Source organism: Leuciscus leuciscus (genome assembly GCF_965113295.1).
Source record: "Leuciscus leuciscus genome assembly, chromosome: 2".
Taxonomy (NCBI): domain Eukaryota; kingdom Metazoa; phylum Chordata; class Actinopteri; order Cypriniformes; family Leuciscidae; genus Leuciscus; species Leuciscus leuciscus.
In genome coordinates, this window is record NC_138726.1 from 25422312 (window position 1) to 25443948 (window position 21637).

At 37.2% G+C, this 21637-nt stretch overlaps 4 protein-coding genes across 6 annotated transcripts in view; all 4 read right to left on the minus strand.

Annotated features, from left to right (window-relative positions):
- nhsl2 (NHS-like 2) overlaps nucleotides 1-6693 on the minus strand; it is a 72629-nt gene extending 65936 nt beyond the window's left edge. For 2 of the 3 annotated variants that reach the window (XM_082162532.1, XM_082162531.1), the window contains exon 1: nucleotides 6048-6692. In XM_082162532.1, the coding sequence (XP_082018658.1) occupies nucleotides 6048-6324 (277 nt within the window). In that variant the 5' untranslated portion in view covers nucleotides 6325-6692. Of the gene's footprint in view, nucleotides 1-6047 lie in introns of all 3 variants that reach the window. The other variant, XM_082162539.1, reaches the window with a different exon arrangement.
- A 3142-nt stretch (nucleotides 6694-9835) lies between these two features.
- rps4x (ribosomal protein S4 X-linked) lies at nucleotides 9836-15550 on the minus strand. Its single transcript, XM_082161216.1, has 7 exons — nucleotides 15528-15550; nucleotides 14964-15041; nucleotides 14498-14678; nucleotides 11614-11711; nucleotides 11332-11503; nucleotides 11082-11239; nucleotides 9836-9990 (listed from the first exon to the last, which is right to left on the minus strand). The coding sequence occupies exons 1-7, from the start codon at nucleotides 15528-15530 to the stop codon at nucleotides 9889-9891; spliced, it is 792 nt and encodes a 263-aa protein (XP_082017342.1). The 5' UTR covers nucleotides 15531-15550; the 3' UTR covers nucleotides 9836-9888.
- Nucleotides 15551-18582: 3032 nt separating this feature from the next.
- cited1 (Cbp/p300-interacting transactivator, with Glu/Asp-rich carboxy-terminal domain, 1) lies at nucleotides 18583-19014 on the minus strand (the record flags this gene model as incomplete). The annotated part of the gene is made up of 1 exon (XM_082162011.1): nucleotides 18583-19014. One exon carries the CDS (start codon nucleotides 19012-19014, stop codon nucleotides 18583-18585), a length of 432 nt encoding a protein of 143 aa, XP_082018137.1.
- The window catches only part of hdac8 (histone deacetylase 8), a 31815-nt gene continuing 29078 nt past the window's right edge, over nucleotides 18901-21637 (minus strand). Inside the window, exon 11 of the mRNA XM_082162554.1 lies at nucleotides 18901-19049. Within this exon, the coding sequence (XP_082018680.1) occupies nucleotides 19036-19049 (14 nt within the window). The 3' untranslated portion in view covers nucleotides 18901-19035. The remainder of the gene's footprint in view (nucleotides 19050-21637) is intronic.

Consider the following 21637-nt stretch of genomic DNA (forward strand, 5'->3'; position numbering starts at 1 on the left):
CACATTACAGTATGATGCAACAGTACACAGCTGCTAAACTTCACACAAACACTTTTCAAATGTCAGTGGCTGGTCTAAGTCTGTGGGATATGTTTGTGTATGTGCGTGTGTGTGCGTGCGTGCGTGCGTGCGTGCGTGTGTGTGCGTGCGTGCGTGCGTGTGTGTGTGTGTGTGCGTGTGTGTGTGTGTGTGTGCAAGACCCAGAGGAAATGTAGCTCCTCTCTCTCTCGATAGGAATCTTAAAGGAGAAGACAGAGTAAACACATAATGGGATTCACACACGTACATTGTATGTGACATTTTCCAGCCTCTTTTCAAAAGATATTAATGTCAAGAATGAAAATGTAAAATATTGAGTAATGACCTAAAAGCACAGTTAAAACTTTGTACCCTTGTGAAACAGAAGTACAATTTAGCATTCTTTTAAAAAGAGTACTTGTTACAGAAAAATTTTTTTTTGACTATATTTAAATATTACTGAAAGCAACTTGCTATCTTAAAATATGTCAGTGCCATTGTTTTGTCTCAAGATGCACACCAGTGATGTTTTTTCTTTTTTTCTAAGGCAGGTTTATAAAATCTACTTCAATGTCCTAATTGAACTAAGGCCTAATCCTGGCTTAATCAAACCCTGTCTGTGAAACCAGGCCTTCATGTACTATCAAATAACACACTACAATTAAAATGAACAAGCATCAAGTTTACTTGTGCATGTGCTTTAGTATGTTAGTCAACACAGCAAAATCATTCCTTTTTTGAAAGCACGACGAAAGATTATTAAAACATTGTGAATGAAAATGTACTTTTAAGTAAAACTTTTAATTTGACATTATTTCAGAGTTAAGAAACATAGTCATGAAAGTGTAGTCTCTTAAGTGGCCTTTAAGTTTATTTTAATATGATATATATTTTACTTCGACATTTTATTATCTGCAATTCAAGTTTTTTTCAAAAAGTATATAAGATTTGAAGTACACTATAAGTGCATATTCAATACAATACAAGGCTACGCATTTTGTACCGCTACACTGTTACATTTAACATGCAGTTAAGCAAAAGTGTTCTGTTTTAGTAATGTTTTAGTGTGTCAGGGGGCCAAAAGCATGTCGACCTCTGCTACATTACAACACTATTGTGTCATTGTAAAAGCTGGACGGACTGTAGTGTATTACACACTCTCTCTTTGGTCTAGTCTCAGAGCCAAACACTTTCTTGCCAAGAGCTGCACAACTGCCTAGAGATGGGACGCCAGGGCAGGAAAGGCGAGCAGTGACTTACATATGTTCAACATAAAAACACACACAAAATGTCTGCACAGCACAACCTTGGCTTGAGAGAATGTGCTAGAGCTGAATTTTTCTCCAGTTATGTCTGCAGGCATCTGGTAGACAGACACAACCAACGTTACTGAGTTTGTCACAGCTGCGAGACATCTTCAGTGTCGATACCTGTGTCTATCCTTCTTAGCCGCTAGCCCAAGAAACGATGAGCACATTAAAGGTAGAAAGAAACAGACTGAGTTTCTGGAGGTGGAAGCTCTTGGACTTGTTGAGCAACTGTTGCATTTAATTCCAGACAAAGTGATTGCTTTTGTGCTTGTTGTTTTATCTTTGGTGTCATAAGGTGATGACAACTTCTTGTAACTATGATTAAGTTTATGAAATGAAAAGGTCTGCATGGGTTTTTTTGTCATTTAAAGCAATAGGATAATTTCTATGGCAACTCAGGAGTCAAGTCCAAGAGAGCAAAAGAGGCCAAAAATACGAGAATTTTAAGTTTCTTTTGCATTTCACTACCCTGTCCTTGAGCATGAGCACTCTGGCCCACTCGCTTTCTCCTTCCATCTACTGTTTCTCTGATCTTCCGTCTCACTCATTCCATCTATCCTCTCTTGCTCTCTCACACACCCTTATTAAAATTCCAGTTAATCTTGCAGACTATAAAAGACAATGAAAAAAAGCAATGGCTCGAACTCAGTTCAGAGCATTCTTCACACTTCGCCTCTAAGTCAGGGATGTTCTCTCTGTATAAATCTTCAAACATTAATGTGAAAGTCACTTCGAGATTTACATCCATAATCTGCACCAGATCCGTGACACTTTACACATAACCATTCGCAGTTACATTAAACTTTCAGCAAGGGAGACAAACTCATAAAGCTCAGAATAAATAATGTTTATTCATGTAAGAGTACATTTCGAAAACTTCCGAATTGCTTATTGGTTGTGCTTGGGAAGAACAGTCCACTAATGTTCGTCAAACAATGATATCATCAACTTACAGATACTGAATTCTTGCAAGCAGGAATGCAGAGATAATAAATATTATTATTTAATATTTTCATGCTAAAGCCAATAACTATATTCAATATATTACATTTCTATCATATTAAAATTCTATTGCTCAGTTCCACAGACAAGGCTTAAGCTAATCCCAGACTGAAATGCATGTTTGAGCTGTTTTAACTGAAAGCAACTTGCACAGAAACATCTTAAAATATGTCAATGTCATTGTTTTATCTCAAAATGGTTGAGAAACCTATATGGTTTAAAAAACCTACTTAAGTGTCCTAACTGAACTAAGGCCCAATCCTGGCTTAATCTAAGCCCTGTCTGTGAAACCAGGCGTATATTATTTAATTCATTATCATCATGATAAACACACAAAAGTTTCACCTTTTAGGCTAACTGTTACACTTTGTTATTCTTCTGGTTATAGCAAATGAGTCTGTCTTGCACTTTTCACAAAAAATAGCTTACTTCCACGTTTCAAAATAAGGTGGATAAAGTACAGTATGAAAATTGACATCAGCTATTTTAACTGATTTGCTAAAGACTACATTTGACAGTGTTTTAAAATTATTAGTGTTTTTAAAGATTTAAAGGAACCGTATGTAAGATTGTGGCCAAAACTGGTACTGCAATCACTTTCAAATTACTGTAGAGCGGTGTATCCCCTCCCCCTCCCCCCTGACTCGAGGTTGCCAGTTAGGCTGCAGGATCAAATTCTTCTCCGTTTTCAGCCGTCTACATCTTTCAAAGGCATCTCCTATACAAATCCTTGTTTTATTTTCGGACTTTGTCACGACGTAGGCTATTTCGGATTCATAACGAGGTCTTTTAGGTTTCGTAACGTTAGACATTTTGTATCCGACACGTTTGTAGCTGCAGCTGTGGTAACTAGAGCAGAGCTGGCAACCCGGATGCAGAAACACTACTGACTTCGTGATTGGTAGATAGGTGGAGGGTGGAGCATCAGGCCAAAACACAACATGACAACATCAACATCAGTTGAGGGCTGCAACTTCACTTTTAAATGACAATATCCTGGCCGGACTACTGTTGTCAGTGATATAAGTATTTGAAATGAACATGATTTCTTAATGTCTAGTGACATATAAGGGCCATTTTATGATTAATTGAAATACATTTCTTACATACAGTTCCTTTAAGTAAAGATTTAGATGATGGCAAAGGTAATCTAAATCTGAAAATATAGGAAATGAGCAATCACAATTAAATATCCTATAGTCGATATAGGATAATTGTGATTGATCATTTCCCATATTTTCACATTTAGATTACCTTTGCCATCATCTAAATCTTTACTTAAATCTTTACAAAACAGATAAATAAATAAAAATCTCTAATATTGACCAATTACCGATTCATTATGCATCTTTATTATTAAAAATTTGAGAGAAATGTTTGAAGGTTTGGAGCCATAGCCTTGTAAGCAGGAAACCCAAGTTCAAGTCCCAGTCTGTCCACAACTGTCCTATCAAATAAAGGCAAAAAAGGTCAGAACTCCTTAAATCCACTTGATCCTTCGGTTTTCTGCCTTAACACACATACTTGGTCTTGTGACTTTCACGTGAATGCCGGAGGAATGAGGCAGTAATCAGTGGAGTTGACTGACACTCATTCAGGAAGAGCTGAATCAACTGACAGTTTTAATGCAATTGGTTCAGTCACTATAAAAACAAGCCTCCAGTCTGCTCCTTCAACTCCTGCTCCCATCATACAGTCTCCAGAGGGACCTGACCTCTGTCCCCATACCGCAGTGGAGAAGAGTTCCCAGCCAAAGAATCCGCTACATACAGAGATCCACATAATTTATCTTCAACATGTCAAAGCATGGCAGAGGTTCAAACTGCTAATGCTTCACCATTACAGTATTAAACAAATACAGTACCAGTGATCTCCTCCTGAACTTGGAGGATAATCTCCAAGCTTTGTTTCTACTGCGGTCTGCCACTGGAAAATGATAAGGACGGAGGAAAACAAGGACTCCAGCACTCTGCCAAATGTGCCGGGCTCAGGGTTAAGCTAAACAATACAGAGAGGCTTTCTCTGATAAGACAGAGGAAATATTCTGCACATCTTCAGATGGTGAAAGTTGGCAGGGTTTATCCTGTTTCAGTGCGCAGAGCAATGTGGGAGGTGTCAGGGGGAGTAGATGCCAAATGCGTCTCCAATGCAAATGGGAAAGATTTAAAAACAACGCATTATAATGTGAAAGTTAAACACAAAGCCAAGTGTGAACGTGTTGGTAAGAAACAGTCTTTGTGGCATGGTCAAAGCATTTGTTTACTGTTCATTAAGAAGAGAAAGTGTTGGTCATTATATTAATAATTGAATAGATGTCAAATGACAATGATTTCTTCTGTTTAAACAATAAGGCCATCTCTTGTTTGTTCAGTATTTTTGTGGCAGTGACATACAATTGCAATTTTACGGAATTTTCCTCCTACTCCAACACGGCCTATATACACTGTAGCGGTAATAATAGTCAAAACTAGCATGTCACAAATTAATCTACAAAAAGATACTAGAGCTGTTTTTATTCTCTTACATAAATTTATCATGGTAACCATAGTTTCCAAAACACCATAATAATTATTGATGCAATAAAACTCGTAATGGTCATAAAAAATGTATTGGACAAAATTACAGAAAGACTAAATAATACAATAAATAGCTGTTTAAAACGTTTTATCAAATTGACTATTAAAAGGTTTTCTGTCTGTGGTCTGTAGAATTCCAGAACCAGTTATGACTTTTGACCTTTTGGCATGTAATTAATTTTATATGACCCAAAAATATCTTGAGATTTTCTAAAATGGCACATTACGATATTGTTCTCTATGATGGAATTTTCTCCTAAAACACTACATGGCAAAAAAACTTTAAGCACTTTCCTAAACACCTGTAGTACTGAAACAAACTGTTACAGCCATAAAAGGATTTTTTTAATTTTTTTGCAATTAGTCCATTTACATATATTCATTAACTCATAGCAAAACAACATAGACGTTGATATAAAATATGTGAGATATTATGAAATGCAAAAAGTGATCGAAATTAACCAGAAAAATCGACACCTTTGCAGAAATTGAGCCCCAAAATTCTTTAACATTTCTTTTTAGTCAAATTGTGTTACTCCATCAATATTCAATATTAAAAATTAATATTTCTACTATAGCCTACTTTAAAAAAACACACAAAAAAACACCTGTCAACCTGCATGTTATACCTTAATTTGGGAATTTTAAATCGTTTTTCATTTTTCAGAGGGGGTCAAATTTGACCTTAGGATACTTAGGGAAAACAATAACTGTAACTAAGGTATGTATTTTCAGAAACCACAGTTTACCATGGTAATATCTTGACAACGGGTTGTTATTGTTATTGGGTGACTTGGCAATTGGTTTAGTCGGTAGAAATAAACACAAGGTTCATGTGGTGAACAAAAGAACATTGTTGCTCCTTCCCTGGACCATCATCCCTCCATCTACATTTACATTACAGCCAGAGGAGAAACAGCTAGCCTACATTTAGAGACTAAACACAATATCTATATAATTCGTAAAGACGTTATTGTCCTCAAAATATGCTCAGCAGCCCAAGAACGAAAGTCAAGAGATGTTTTATGTTGCATGGTGAATGTAAACATCAGTTAAGAAGACCACGAACTTGACAATTAAGTGAGTAAACAAGTCATCCACGCACATCAATAAGTCAGCAAGAGTACTGAAAAGTTCCTACTTTTGAGCGGCGGCTTGGTGGCCAGTGCTGAGATGTGTTTCTGCAGGCTGATAAGTTTATTCTCCAGAGCTCCGGAGCGGTAGCAGATGGAGGCGAGCTCTCCCTCCAGCTCCTCCAGGATGCTCACCGACTGACGGGATAAATCCGACAGCTGCCGGAGCACCGCGCACAAAGTCAAGCCGCACACATCCACCAGATCCGTGAACATCGCACCGCGACTCTTGCCGCCGCTTCTGCACACATCTTTAGGGACTACGGTCCTCTTGCAGAAGGGCATCTTTTCTGCTGTTATGGTAAACTCCCTTTAAAAGTGCGTGTTTCGCCAGCGCTGAAGAGTGTTGGCGGAGACTCTTGCTCGGGATTGCGCGTACAGTGGAGGCATTTTATGCATTGTAATTGATTGTCCACTGTGAGGAGCTCTGCAGCCCTCCAGTTCACTGTATCACTGCAAATCACAGCCCCAAACTCTCATGAACTGCGCCTGAGAGACCTCACCCACTCGTGCAACCAGACCCTATGAGCTGAATCTTTCACGAAAACTCAACTATGCGTTTAGTAAGCAGCCTTGCTCAGCGCATGCTCACAAAAATAAGGTTTAAAAGTGCTTCAAGTGACTCCAACAAACCTGAGAACAATGAGAGAGAGAAAAAATTCTCACATTCTAACCTTGCATTTGCCCATCCCTAAATACACATCTGGTCTAGTGTGTGTGTGTGTGTGTGTGTGTGCGCTCCCCCACCCTGAACCAGAACTTGGCTCACCTAGATGTTTTGTTCATCCAGTCTTTCCACACTGGACGACGAAAGAGGGCGTACAGTCAAAAATGATGAGAGAAGGGGAGAAGCTAAGAGTCCTCCATGTTAAATAATCTTATCAGGCATGTTTCTCTATGGCTTCATATGAAACCTTATCTCATACAGGGAATTGATTGGAAACATCTGGGCCTTGTTTTGCCTCACTGTATGACTGTCTTCATTGTTCCTGGTTCCCCACCCCACTCCACATGGCCCGAGTGCATGACAGGAACCACTCCTGGTGGACCTTTTCTTCACGGCAACCCTCCTCCCCCTCGTTTCGTTGAAAGGACTATTTTCTGCTCTTCTGTTCCTGGTTTCTTTTCATGTCTCCTGCGGTAGATTGTATCTGCCTAGTTTGATTTGAGGGAGGAGTGAGGTCTGGCAAGATTCAAATTTCATTTTCATAATATTTTTGCAAACAGGTCCCTGGACTATAGCCAGACTCATATATTAACTTAATGGGGGACCAGGTGATAAATGAGGAAATGCTTCAAAATCTGACCTAAAGTTTGATCTGATTTAAGTAATTTATTTAAGTGATTTATGTCAGTATGGTGGAAAGGCTATTTCAATTACATGAAAAAAAAAAAAATCATGCTTTGGTAAATCATAATTATGACTTTAAATATATAAATTAGGAGATATGATGAGAGAAAAGTCGAAATAGGGGATACTAAGTCATAGTTATGAGATTAAAAAGTCGAAATTGTGACACTAAAAGTTATAATTGACATAAGTCAAAAATATGAGACACTAAGTCATAATAACAAGTTAAAAAGTCAAACATTTGTCATAATTGTTTTTAAAAATCTTATAAATTCAACTTTTTGACAATGTTGACATTAAATGTCATAATTATGATTTTTTGTCATAATTTCAACTTGTCATTATTTATTTCCATCTTTTAAATACATGATGAGCATATAAGCCAATTTTCCACCACAAAATCCACCCCCACACTCATAATTTTGACAAAAAGTCATAATTATGACAAGTTAAAATTATGATAAAATTATATAATTATGACTAATTATATAAGTTAAAAATATAACATACAAGTTAAAAAGTAAAAATAATAATAATTTACTTTTTATGCCATTATTATGATTTATCCTAATTTATTTTTTCTTATGTGGCAGAAATAGGCTTCCATAGATGACAGAGAAACACCTAGCAGAAAGTCCATCAGGACAGGGAGGCGGGTGAGTGGTTTCAGGATGATCATGATTTCAAATGCCGCAGAATGTTTAAACTCAAGGACACCAGAGTCTGTGTGTTTTTAGTTTGTATTGCGTTCTGGCAGACAGCCCCTGCAATGTGTGTTGAGGTGAGCCGTGCTGAGCTGCTGTGGACCAGCAGGCCAAAGGCTGCAGGAGGAACAGGCTGAAGCTCAGCAGGGCCCATATGGCCTTCTGGAGTTGAGCCTCAGTTATGTGGCACAAGAGGAAAACATACACACAGGTGTGCTCCAGTCTTATCGAATCAACAAATCCAAAAGTAGAATCGTCTATACAAATATTTGTTCTAGTTCATAAACACCCACTCAATTCAAACATTGCAAATGCTAAGATACTCTATAATCTAAAATAAGAGTTCATTACTGCTGTGCTGAAACCATCCTGCTTATTTAACTCTCAAGACTCATTTTTAAATCAAAGATAAACTTTCCTTTAGTTTCAAAACTGAACCCCTCAGTTCCAGCTTTTCCACAAACCATGGGCCTATTTATACTCGTCACTCCATGCATTTTATATCCGATCAAAGAAAATGCATGAAGTGGCATCTTCTACATTTAGAATTAAAGGAATAGTTCACTTAAAAAATATATATATATATTTTCATAATTTACTCACCCTCAAGTTATTTCAAACCTGTATGCATTTTTCAACTGCTGAACACAAAATAAGATATTTTGAGGAATGTCAGTAACCAAACGGTTGATGGACCCCATAGTATTATTATTATTTTTTTTCTACTATGGAAGTCAAAGGGGTAGCTACACCAGCTGTCAAAATATCTTTGTGTTCAGCAGAAGAAAGAAATTCATACAGGTGTGAAACAACTTGAGGGTGAGTAAATGACAATTTCTATGTGAACTTTTCCTTTAAATATTAGATTAAAAGAAGAGTGCCCATTCCTGGAGATTCCACTGTCCTGCAAAGTTTAGTTCCAGTCTAATCAAACACACCTGAACCTGCTAAATAATTTCTTTGGGAACACTTGATTACACAAAGGTGTATATTAATACAGTCTAAATCTCATAATTTTGATCTTCTATACATTACATAAAAATAATTTTAAGACCCTGTTAATGTTTATAACATGTGTGTGTCAGTCTTATGAGGGGAAAACATGGAGATTACATGATCAGCCCAACAGTACACGTCAGTAACCTGTTAGCGTTTTATAGTCATGATTGACTACAAACAGCGCATTTCTATTATGGCATCAATAAAGGCTTCCTTTGGTGTGATACCGTAACCACACCACCAGGTGTCAGTAAGAGTACAACTGCTTACTTTGCCATTCAAACTAATTAAAGTCCCAATACTAGCACTTCCGGTATTTGCACTTGACTTGCATTAAGTATTTCCTGTATTTGGTCCAAGTGGGCATTAAGACCGCAATTCTGTGTAGAACTTATTACAAGACACAATATATTGCTAATATATAGTGGGACACATAATAGTGTAAAGTACAAAATGCATGTAGTTGAGACAGTCTTTATGAACACTGATTTCAATACACTAGTTTAAAATGTCAGTTCAAGCAGTATGTGACAGGAAAGAGAAAAATAAAAGGCCTGTGGAAAACTGGCAAATGGGCCACAAGAACTCAAAATATGATCTAAATTAATACAACTAATAAAAGTCAAGTGAAATTTAAGAATATTCAAACTTCTGGGTAGTGGGCCGTAGAGTCAAAAAGGGATAAGAACCATTGCTGTAGGCCATACACTTATTTATAAAAAAATAAAAACGCCACAATTCGTAGTTGTAAATAACTTTTTATTTGAAATCAAGGTGTGTGCTAGTCCTGTTGACTTAGCTGCTGCTCTGTTTGGCAGCCAGTCTCTTGTCTCTCTCCTCAGCAATGGTCAGGCGGATACCCTTTCCACGAGGCAGGGAAACCCATGGCTTGTTGCCCTGATGACAGAGACACAGACATTAGTACAACGATAAACTTGTAATACTGCAAGATCAAATCTGTAAAACTGCTTTAAAAAAAAACCCACTTGGCACATGTTTTTCAGGATGCAAATATGGCCATTTATGTAGGACTTGCAAAGTTTAAGATTGTCAAGTGCCCCGTTGGGGAGTAACAATCAGATTACTTTCAAGCAACGAGTAAAGAAACGCATTACTTTTAAACTCAAATTATCCGTTTCATTTTCAAAGTAATAAAAGTTACTTTGTTTCCCCATTTATTGACTGACACGTCTCCTGTACCCATGTTGAGAGGAATCAGGAGTGAGGTGTAGAGGCGTTGTGCAAACATGGTTATTGTAGTTCTAGACTAATAGTGTAAGCAGGCGTCTATTCATCTCACTTACACAAAAACAGATTCAGTATTCCTTAATGAATAAAAAACAGTTTAATGCAAACTCAAAATTAATGAATACAAACATGTATTCAACTTAAAATGTTGAATACAAATATACTCAAGTATTCATTCTCACTTTATTAACCAATGTGTTTGTTGCTGACATTCAATGATCCAATTCAACCACTCCAAAAAGCAAAATGACTTAAGATTATCACTTTTTTTGTTGGACATTATCTCTGCTTTTCTTCAATCCAGAAAAGCAGCAAAGCTAAAAGGTTTGTTTGAGTTTATTGTACAGGTGCGAATTTGCATTTCCTCCAGACTAAGGAGTATTCGTTTCACTTGCGGCATTAAATGGCATTTACAATGCCAAAAACAATTGTTTTGTTAAGAAAAACCACCAAGCCCAGCCGAGAAAGTAACATTACTTTCCACAAAAAAAGTATCTAAGTAATGCAATTAATAGCTTTTTAGAGAATAACGCAATATTGAGTTCCTTTTAAAAGTAATTGTAACGAGTTCCTTTTAAAAGTAATTTTCCCCAACATCATAACAAAATGTCTTGGGTAGAAATGTGCAGAAAGCTCCTGAAGTTTCAAGTCTTCCTTTTGAGCATTACAGCACATACTAAGCCCAGTCAACTGCTTGCTAACAGCTTAATCATCCCAAACTTTCTGAACCCTATGCTCACCTTGCCGATGACGAAAATGTTGGAGAGCCTGGTGGCAAAGCTGTTCCCAGTGCTGTCTTTAACATGCACCACATCAAAAGAGCCAGGATGCTTCTCTCTATTGGTGATCACACCAATACGCCCCAAGTTAGCACCTCCGGTCACCATGCAAACATTGCCTATTTACACAGGAAAAAGGAAATAGAGATGGGCAACTCAAACACACAAACAAAAGGAGAAAGATAAAGTTCAAGACATTCTGCTCACTAACCCGTCTCAAACTTGATGAAATCTGTAATTTTGCCTGTGTCCAGGTCAATACGGACGGTGTCGTTGACCTTGATAAGAGGATCAGGGTAACGGATGGTGCGGGCATCGTGGGTCACCAGATGTGGGATTCCCTTTGTGCCAATGAGGATTTTCCTCACCTTGCACAATTTGTACTATAAGAGGACAACAGCAATAGCTCAAAAGATCTGCAGTCTCAAATCAAATTGATGTGATCTTGTCACTTAATTTGTTTTTATGAACTACACAAGAACATTAAGCTCACCTTGGCCTCCTCATTTGTGATGCGGTGAACTGTAAAGCGTCCCTTGACATCATAGATCAGCCTGAAGTTCTCTCCAGTCTTCTCAATGCTGACCACATCTGAAAGAACGACAGCACAACACATTTTATTAACATCACATTTTGTCACCTCAGCTTATGTTTTACAACATCATCTCGATAAACAACCTGCCGCATCACCTGAGCTGGAAAATCAGTCACAGCAGATTAATATCCTGTTGGCACTTACTAGGCAATATGGGTGCACAGTGGAAACGCTATGTGAAGGAGAGTGTTATAACACTGAGGGATTAGTCACTCGATGTGACGTTCGTGGTTCAACCATCTGGTAAGCTACAACTCGCATGCTCAATTGTGAGGTGCCAGTTAAGTGACTGTCTTATTGTATAATTGAATGCAATAAAATCAGCAGCCAACTATATGACTGATATTTCTGGACTAAATTAATGTTGTGTGGCCCAATAAATCTTACATACACTACAGTGCCAGACTGTGACTGCATGATAAACCAGACATTTCTAATCACAAGATGAAGAATATGGTGAAGAAAAGAAAAAAACTTGAGATCCAGGGTTCTAAACTCTGGCCCTTTCCTTTAAACTTTTCTGTAGTTTACATCCAACCTTGATTAAACTCAACTACCTGCAACTTTCTAGTAATCCTGAAGACAGTGATCAGCTTGTTCAGGTGTTCGATTAGGGTTTGAGCTAAACTCTACAGGAAAGTCGACCTCAAGATTTGAGAACCTGACTAACATTTTTGGTTCCACATCTCAAACGTTGACTAACCTCTGCCCATCGTCCAAACACTGAGAACACACTGAGTGCTCTAGCTGAAATTGTGCAATTATCATAGGTTTTTTGAAAGTTCCAAAACATTAAACTCAAGCTAAAGAGGAACAAATATGTACAAGTAGAATTTCAGTGTTATGCAGCTGGGACACTTGAGGATAAGTATTGGAAGCATTGAATAGCACATTTAGAAATTACTGATTAAAGTTCACTGTTTTCATCATGCAAAATATATTTTTTTGAATATTTAATCTCTTAAAGACAGTTTACAGTAGTTTTCACAATTATCTAGACTGTGGAGCCCTTGCACAATCTTATCCGTTTCATAATGAACCGAAAATATTTTTACACATAACAATAAAAGGTAACGTACATTTCAGAACATTTAATTTGTACACCAGCGGATTTTTAATAATTGAATGTAGCCCAATTCCACGGGTAACCGTGGACTTGGCAACACTGACTTGGGAATGCAACGTGGGCCAGTTACACTTTCTACATTTGTATGATGCGCTTTTTTGTGGGCCAATAATTGCAGCATTTCACTGGATTTGTACTGAAATTCATAAACCGGTTGACACAGAAACTTAAAGGTTTCTCAGCATTTTCTTTTTTGCCAAAATAAAAGGTTTAACTCTTGCAAGTGAAGATTTTTTAAATTGTAAATTGTATTACTATAAAGTAAAATTACTAAATACATTTTACATTTCAGTTATAATACAATAGTAATGCATTTCTGTCTTACAGGCTTTGCTTCCAAATCAGTAGCAGGGTTTCTACAGGGTTTTTTAAGGTACATTAAAAAACTTAAGACCAAGTAAAGAAAATAAGGAATACATTTAAATGAACTAGGTCAATAGGTTCTCTAAATGTAAATGTCCAGGGAGAAACAATGAATTGTTTAGCAACATTTCAGTTAGAAAATAAATACAACTTCCAACAAATATCCATTAATTCATTTTACAAAAAGAAAACCTGAACACCTCTGCTCCCAACCAGTAGAATATGGAAATCTCTTTTACTGTACCTTCTGATCATACTGCAAAAATAGTGTTCTCCCTATATATTTGTGTCTTATTTTCCAGTGCAAACGTCTAAAGATTCTAAAATTAAGATGCATTCCTGAGAAGTTGATTAAAATTAAGTGAGTCTAGGGCTGGGCGATATACCAAAAAACTAAAAAAAACTAAAACTTCACACAAGTCGATTATTTATCACAATAAATGTCTAATCTAGCTTTCTTATAAAGGGATAGATCACTCAAATGCAAATTGTCTCATCACTTACTCAACCTCGTGATGTTCTAAACCTGTATGGGTTTCTCTGTTCTGTTGAACACAAATGATGATATTTTGATAGATTTCGGTAACCAAACAGTTGATGGACCCCATTGACTTTGATACTACTACATTAACTACTCTCAGTAAATGAAAAAAACACTTCACGTTTTTGAATTCAACACTTTTCCAGTAATTTTACCTTAAAAATAAATAGTTTCTGCATGTGCTAGAGGTGATATTGTTTTAAGTCATGAAACAGGTTTGTGTTGCCTGACTTCAATTGTAACCAGTATAAATGGTCTGTGGCGTAGTTCAAACGAGTAAATGTCGAGCAGGGCTGTTTCGTTCCGCTTTTAGCGCGTCAACATTATATCAAACTCTTGTTAGCATTTTATCAAGGAAAATCATAGCATGAAAATGATCGTTAACATTTATCGCCAAGCCCTAAGTGAGTTCATGATTAAAACAACAAATATCTGCTCAATTCAAAGTTCTCATAATTTTTCAAGACTTAATTTTACATTTGCATCCCAATTAAGTGTCTGTTTAAAGATTTAGATTTTGTACTGGAAAACAGGACAAAAATACTAAAGAAGATATTAATTTTTTTGCCAAGTAACGTGAATTTTTGACTTTCTGCTCTGATTTAAGACATTAAGGTCTTAATTTGTGTAAGTGTGAATTAAAGACAGTCATGACCTTTTCAAGACCAGCAGAAACCCTCAGTAGGTACATAGAGGACCACTAAAATAACAGTTCAGTTAAGAAAACCAAAGACTATTGCAGCAGAACTCACCCATGAAGCCAGTGGGGTAGGTAATATCAGTGCGGACCTTGCCATCGATCTTGATGAACCTCTGCATGCAGATCTTCTTGACCTCATCTCCGGTCAGAGCGTACTTGAGACGGTTCCTCAGGAAGATGATGAGGGGCAAGCATTCCCTCAGTTTGTGAGGACCGGTGGAGGGACGAGGAGCCTATAGACGCAAAACAAAATCAACCCACATTCATTTGTTGCATTACCAAAATATGTATACAGTTACATGTCACTTTTTTTAACCATATGGCAAAATACTATTATTGTTACAAGTATCTCAATTGCAAAACACTTTACAATGCACTTCTAAAAGATCTTCATCTGATTCGAGTGTACAACATCATAAACATTTTCTCTCAGAAGTGCTCTACAATTCGCTATACGTATAACTTTAACAAAAACAAAAGTACTTAGTGCATCTTTATTAAAGCAAAGCATCACTTACAAATACTCCAGTGAGTTTGTCCAGCATCCAGTGTTTAGGAGCTGCGACACGCTTCAGATGCTTCTTCGGTCCTCGGGCCTGAAAAAAAAAGAACAGAAACCATTTAATCAGCTTTAAAGAGAAAACCAGCCCATACTATAAACGAATTACATAGGCTGTAACGTTAGTCCTGCACCATGATGGCCAGGCGAGGCCTTTAGATTCCTTCCTGCTAACGTTACTTAAATACGCAAAGCGTGCTATTTAAAAAGTGTAAGATGTGTAAATTCCACTTTCTATTGGTTAAAAGAGTATTAAAACCACCAAACCCGTTTAAAAACTCACATTTCACCCAAAATCTAACAGCGAACCCATTCTACCGCTAAAGAGACCGCGGTTGAACTCGGCATTTTCCGTTAACCTTTTAAACATTCCATCTGCTCTTTATCATGACAATTTTTGTGTTGTACGTCTCATATGGGATAAAAGAGCAGTATTTGGAACGCAAATGGAAAACTTTGCTCTTTTTAAACGTTGATGATTGTGGATTATTTTGGAAGGGTCTCGTGAATGAAATGCACTCACCATGTTGAAGTCTGGGGAAAAGGACCAGCCACTTCCTGTCAGCGGAAGATAAGCTGAACTACCGGTGCCGAAGAAGGACAATCCAAGCTTCTCCTAGAAACTGTACGAGTGCCATCAAGCGGGGAGCTCTAGAATCACACTCTAAACCAAGCATTGGGACTGTGACATGCGATGCATCCGTTTTCATCGTTTTTTCTTTTCTTTTTCTTGGGAATATCTTTGCCCTCTTCGAAATTTGTATCGATGTATAAGTATGTTTCTTCAAGTACGGGGCCTACTGCCTCATTACTCATTACATATCATGTCAACATCGCTATTTCTATATTGGATTAAAAAAAATCGGCTTTATAAAGATGTTCAGTTCATTGTTAGTATTTATCACAACTGAGTGTACTGTACATCAGGGTGAATTTTAACTAATTTGACTACTTTGGTCTCTGGTGCTATGCATGAAAATTGGAAATTTATTAGGAAATTACCGCTGTTTGTTTTTTTTCACACTTTCTCTATTCAAAATATTTCAAACAAAACATGTTTGGGAATTTTATTTTAATTTTTTTTTTTTTTTATGTGCTCTATTTTAATAATAATAATTAAAAAATCATCCTTTTAGACTTTTGTGATATCTCTTAGACCAACAAAAGCCAGTTCCTTGAATTTACACTAATGACATTATTTTAAAGGATTAGCAGTGGGTTTGATAAATTGTGATGTTTTGTGGTATTATCCATCTAGGGGAAAACAGCATTAATAGTAAAGATGAGGAAAAGCCCATATAAAACTTTAAGCCTATGGTCTCAGACTAAAATGCATGTTTAACTGAAAGCAACTTAAACACATCTAAAATATGTCAGTGCCATTGTTTTGTCTCAAGACGCACACCATAATGGTTTTATTTATTTTTTCTGATGCATGCTTATACAAGCTGCTTAATAACTTAATTGAACTAAGGCCTAATCCTGGCTTAATCTAAGCCCTGTCTGTGAAACCAGGCCTATATTTTAATTGTTCAAGTTAATAAATGAGTGCTTGAAAACTCCAGGATGTGAATCAGGGCTGCTGTGCTAATAGAAACATAAAGGATAGTCATCCACTGATCACTGAACAATGGCTTGAATCCGTTTCTGTGCACTGTTTGGGTCTTGAATGTGCAGTTTCTCCTCTTGTTCATTGATGTTTATATTTTATTTGTCGTTGTCCTTTTGCTTTATGAATGCTGCTCATTAAATTAAATTTCATTTATCCCTTGATTTTATGTATTTCTTCATGAGTAAGAATGTGCTACAGACGCAAGGTAAGGAGAATTAAATTCAACATGAACTGATCTGAAGATGTTTCAACATTTAATTACAAGGGTTGATGTATTTATTGCGCTGGCCACTAGATGCCAGTACTAACCAGTCAGTCATCTTCACTGCCTAGCTCGGGATCTAGCTGAGACTGCTAGGTTACAGGAATGTGATCATGTGAGTTTTATAAACAGGTTTATATTCCATCTCAGTTGTTACCAATTTGCATTTTAAATACCTAGCTATTGTTCTTAAAGGGATAGTTCACCCAAAAATGAAAATTCTGTCATCATTTACTCACCCTCAAGTTGTTTCAAACCTGTATGAATTTCTTTTTTCTGCAGAACACAAAAGAAGATATTTTGAAAAATGTCGGTAACCAAACAGTTGATGGACCCCAATGACTTCCATAGTAGAAAAAAATAAATAAAAATACTATGGAAGTCATTGGGGTCCATCAACTGTTTGGTTACCGACATTTTTCAACTTGAGGGTGAGTAAATGATGACAGAATTTTCATTTTTGGGTGATCTATCCCTTTAAATCATTAAGCGGTGCAAGTTTTTTGCTTGTTAAATGTGGAATTCAGTAAAGTGTTTTTTATGGGAAAGAAAAACAAGGTGATGTGGTTTTTTACTTTATTTTTTTCACATTCAGAAAAAAAACCCCCCAGAAAAGTATACACTTTTAAATATAATATGGTAATAACTCTTATGTAGAAAAATAAATGGATGAAAGAAAAGTGCTAAACGAAAAATCTTTGATTAAGTTTCAGTAAATCACAAATTTCAGTAAAGTAAAATGACAGAGAAAATATCTGACAGAGTTCTCTTCAATGGGTAATCAAACGCATTTTAAGCATGCACAATGTCTAACATATTAGTGGATTTTGGACAAGGCCTGCATAGATCTACATTACAATGAACTTATATTCAATCAGCCTACAACACAAAAAAAAAAAGAAAAAAAAAAAAGAAAAGAACAGAACTTAAGTAAATTGAGAAAAAAAAAGTAGGCAATACTTTTTTGGGGATGAACATTGATAAGTGCATTAATCAATGATCTCTAGACAAAAATAGAAAATTCAGGCTCTCAGACCATGCAGGCTGACTTGAGGGGTAAACAGACACGTCTCATTAATATATTTAACCATGGAAAACCTTCAGCCAGGTCGAGTTCCCCTGTGACCAATGAGGCTTGCGATGACACGGCTTCTCGAGGGAATCTCACGAATGATGGAGGGGCTCAGCTGAGCGCACCAGTTTCACATTCACCTTTCATTACACACATGTAATACCATCCCACAGTCTAGGGTCGGACCCAAGTTAGGACAATAGGCAGCAGGCAGGAGTAGCCTTTGTTCTCTACAAACCATATTTGCTGTAGATCTCTTCCCCCTCTATCCTCACATTGAGGTGACTATCATTCAAATCCATTCCACATATCATGATGTGGGATTTATAAGGGAGTGAATGAGCTTTGGAAATGTAGACGTCCCTAAGGCAGCGGAAAACATCTTGAGGATGGCCGTTTTGGTATGCGAGCTTAGTCCTCTGACTTTTGAAAATGTCTGAGATTCTTCCTCCACAGAAAAGTCTACATAGAGTCTCAACGAACAGAAGTCTCGAAACAAACCGACATCAGTCCGCCCTCCAAAACTGTAAATAACAGCTCTTGACAGTTCAGTTTTTATAGGCACATTTAATTGCCATTCATTTGATGCTTTGATTTTAAAAACGCAGGAGATTTGGTAGCACCCGAGAGGGTCAGCAGCCAGCCGGCACATCCGCGATGAAGTCGAACTCATTCTGACCCAGCCATAGCTCTGGAAGCTCATTGGCACGGTCCAAACCCAGCTCCACCACCAGCGACATCAGAACTTCCTCATCGACCGGATCAGAATCGATGATCCCGGGTGCCTGTGCCGCACCAGGGGTGGCAATCTGTCCCGTGCCCAGCATGGTGGCTCCGTACCCCCGGCCGGGTCCGGTTGTAGCTGCAGAGGACAGATTCTGATAGTGGCTGTTGAGTTTCTGGAGCTGCATGGAGGCTATGAGATGCTGGCCGGACTGCAGGCAGAAAGGCTGGGGCTTTCCCAACACAGGGGAGCCGGGATGAAGAGCAGCGGAAGCAAACTGAGGGCTCGTCTTGCCTGAACCAGAGTAGTGCAGGAGGGAGAGAGAGTCACGGTCTTTCATGGTGAGAACACAGCAGGCTCTTTAGAAGGACACACCTGAAGGAAAAGATGACGACAACATGAAAGTCTAGAAAAAAATATCTTCTTTTGTGTTCCACGGTAGAAAGTTAGTTATACAGGTTTGGAATACACTACACAGATTTTAAAATATTAGGTATCATACACCTTGAAAATGGTTCCAGTTGTTCATGAGAGAACTGCAGGGAGTTCGTGAGTTGATGAAAAGCTAATAAAGGTACTTAAAGTACAAATTTTACGTTTAAATTTTACGAGTTCTGACTAAGGGTCACATACTACTACCCAGACTTTCAAGTCATTCTGAACTCAAAACTCATGCAGAAATATGCGCCTCGTCACTAGGAGACAGATGACAATATGGGGTTTAAAATCCACTCAAAATATCCAAAATGTCTCATATCATCCAACTGGACGAATTAGTCTGAAGCTTAAAAAAAAAAAAAAAAAAAAAAAAAAAAAAATTCCAGCCTTAAATAATGATTTTTAGTTTAACTATGCCATTAACTGAGATCACAAGGCAAGAGTTTATCAATAGCTCAGAAGGGTATCAAGTCATATGACTTTCCAAGACCATTCGTAGAGATGAGCCATTCATAATCCGCTCATATTATATATGTGGGGTTAATTATGGAGTACGTGACAGCGCCCTGTGACTCCATATCCTCATGCGTCTCACATGTGCTTCTACACACGAAGGACAAGTAATGAGGCACTTAATCATATGTGCTGCTCCGCTCTTCTCAATCCCCACTTTAAGCCATTCCTTTGAGGCAAGGCATAATTGCTGAAAGCTGGCATGCAGCTGCAATGGACCTCCAGCAATGAGCAACACACAGGCTCATCTCAGCGCCTCTTCCAGGCATTGACAGCTGTAGGGCATTCATCTCCAGATCTTTGTGTTTAGCTCATTGTATTCATTATTCATGGCCTGGAAGCGGTCACATACAACACGATGAAGCCTACAACTTAATTAGACCAAGACAAATGTAAAACCGAACTTTGCGGTTATATGCAAAGCCTAACTTCAATATTTTACTGGTGAAATATTCAGTGCACCCTGTGAAAAAGCCCCAGTAAAGAGTTGATCTAGTTACATTTAAGAATATATCATTTTAAAAGTTGTCATAGAAATAACCATTTTCCACAGCATCATTCATGTAACAATCTGTCTGGTGAACTACAGATAACTCTATCACAATGAGATGTTGTGGGTTGGTGTCAGTTAAACAGTCAAAACAAGATTAGAACATTAGTTGGTAAAACGTAATCAACTGATTTAAACAGCATGGTTTACACTTACTGGCTTAGACCGAAAACAGTGCGATAGAATGTGTTGCGTCATAAATATCAATTTTTAATATGCATTAACGAGTGTGGAAAATGTAGATAATATTAGAAACAAACATTATGAAAGCTACTTTTTATCAAAATCTTTCAGAATAATTATTAACTCGTCTCATTATAAACATGGGATATAGGCTAATTTAAGTTATTAAACAAAGGGTATTGTAATGAGTCCAATTTGCAGAATTGAGATATAAAAATAAATAACTAAATAAAATAATTTCTTAATTTACATTTTTTAAAATATATAATAACTTACCTTTATACGAGTAATTGTCAACTTGCCTTCGTGTTGCGAATCCAGTTTGACGAAAGACCAACTTTTTAAAAATAATTTTTAATAATGACTATATGCATTAAAATGGTACTGGATGAAAACAAAGCTGTTGAAATAAGTCACTGCTGTATTTGGCAAGAACAGTTGCGAGGTCGACGCTGGACGTGAAGTTAGAGAAATGTTTCCAGTCCTACTGCATGAGGAAAGCACCCTCAATGAACTGTTACTGAATCAAAGGCATTAGCCTAAATACACACACTCGAGTCGACGCTCTCAAGAGGGATCCGAGTCCGCTCACAAACATGGGATGGAGCATCTGCGGAACGGGACTGAGAAAAGACGACGAAGGGTCAAGTATAAACCGATCATTTAAAATGTACAGCATTTGAAGGTTTAAATGACTCCAAACTTAATATTGTCACCATTAACTCACCCTCAAGTAGTTAGAAAACAGTATTTTTCTGCTTTTCATCTTCACTGTACTGGCACCATATAATAAAAGTATGTTGTAGTCCGTGACTTTGAAGCAAAATGATGTTAAAGCTTTGCTGTGACGAATAAGCCTGTTTATTTGTATTAACATAGTGATATATATATATATATATATATATATATATATATATATATATATTAAATGTCAATAATGTGCTTTAGAATCATCATGGAAACATGCTGTGTTTCATATGGCATCGAAGTCCCGAGTAGCTATCGTTTACAATGCCAAATAATATGGGCTCCGTGTGCCAGACTGGAGTATACTCCATGTTTTCTTTTCACCCTGCTAAAGTGCGTGGGCAGGGCAGTTGCCTATTATAATAGCTCACTTAATAATTATCATAGACACAAGACAGGCAGACATAAAACAACATCGCTGAGACAATTAACCCTGAGTCGTACAGGTATTCTAAACAAAATATGGAAATAAAACCATATATAGTTTTTTTTTTCTTCTTCAAAGTAAAGTTCTTTTTGATAATTTCCCCTA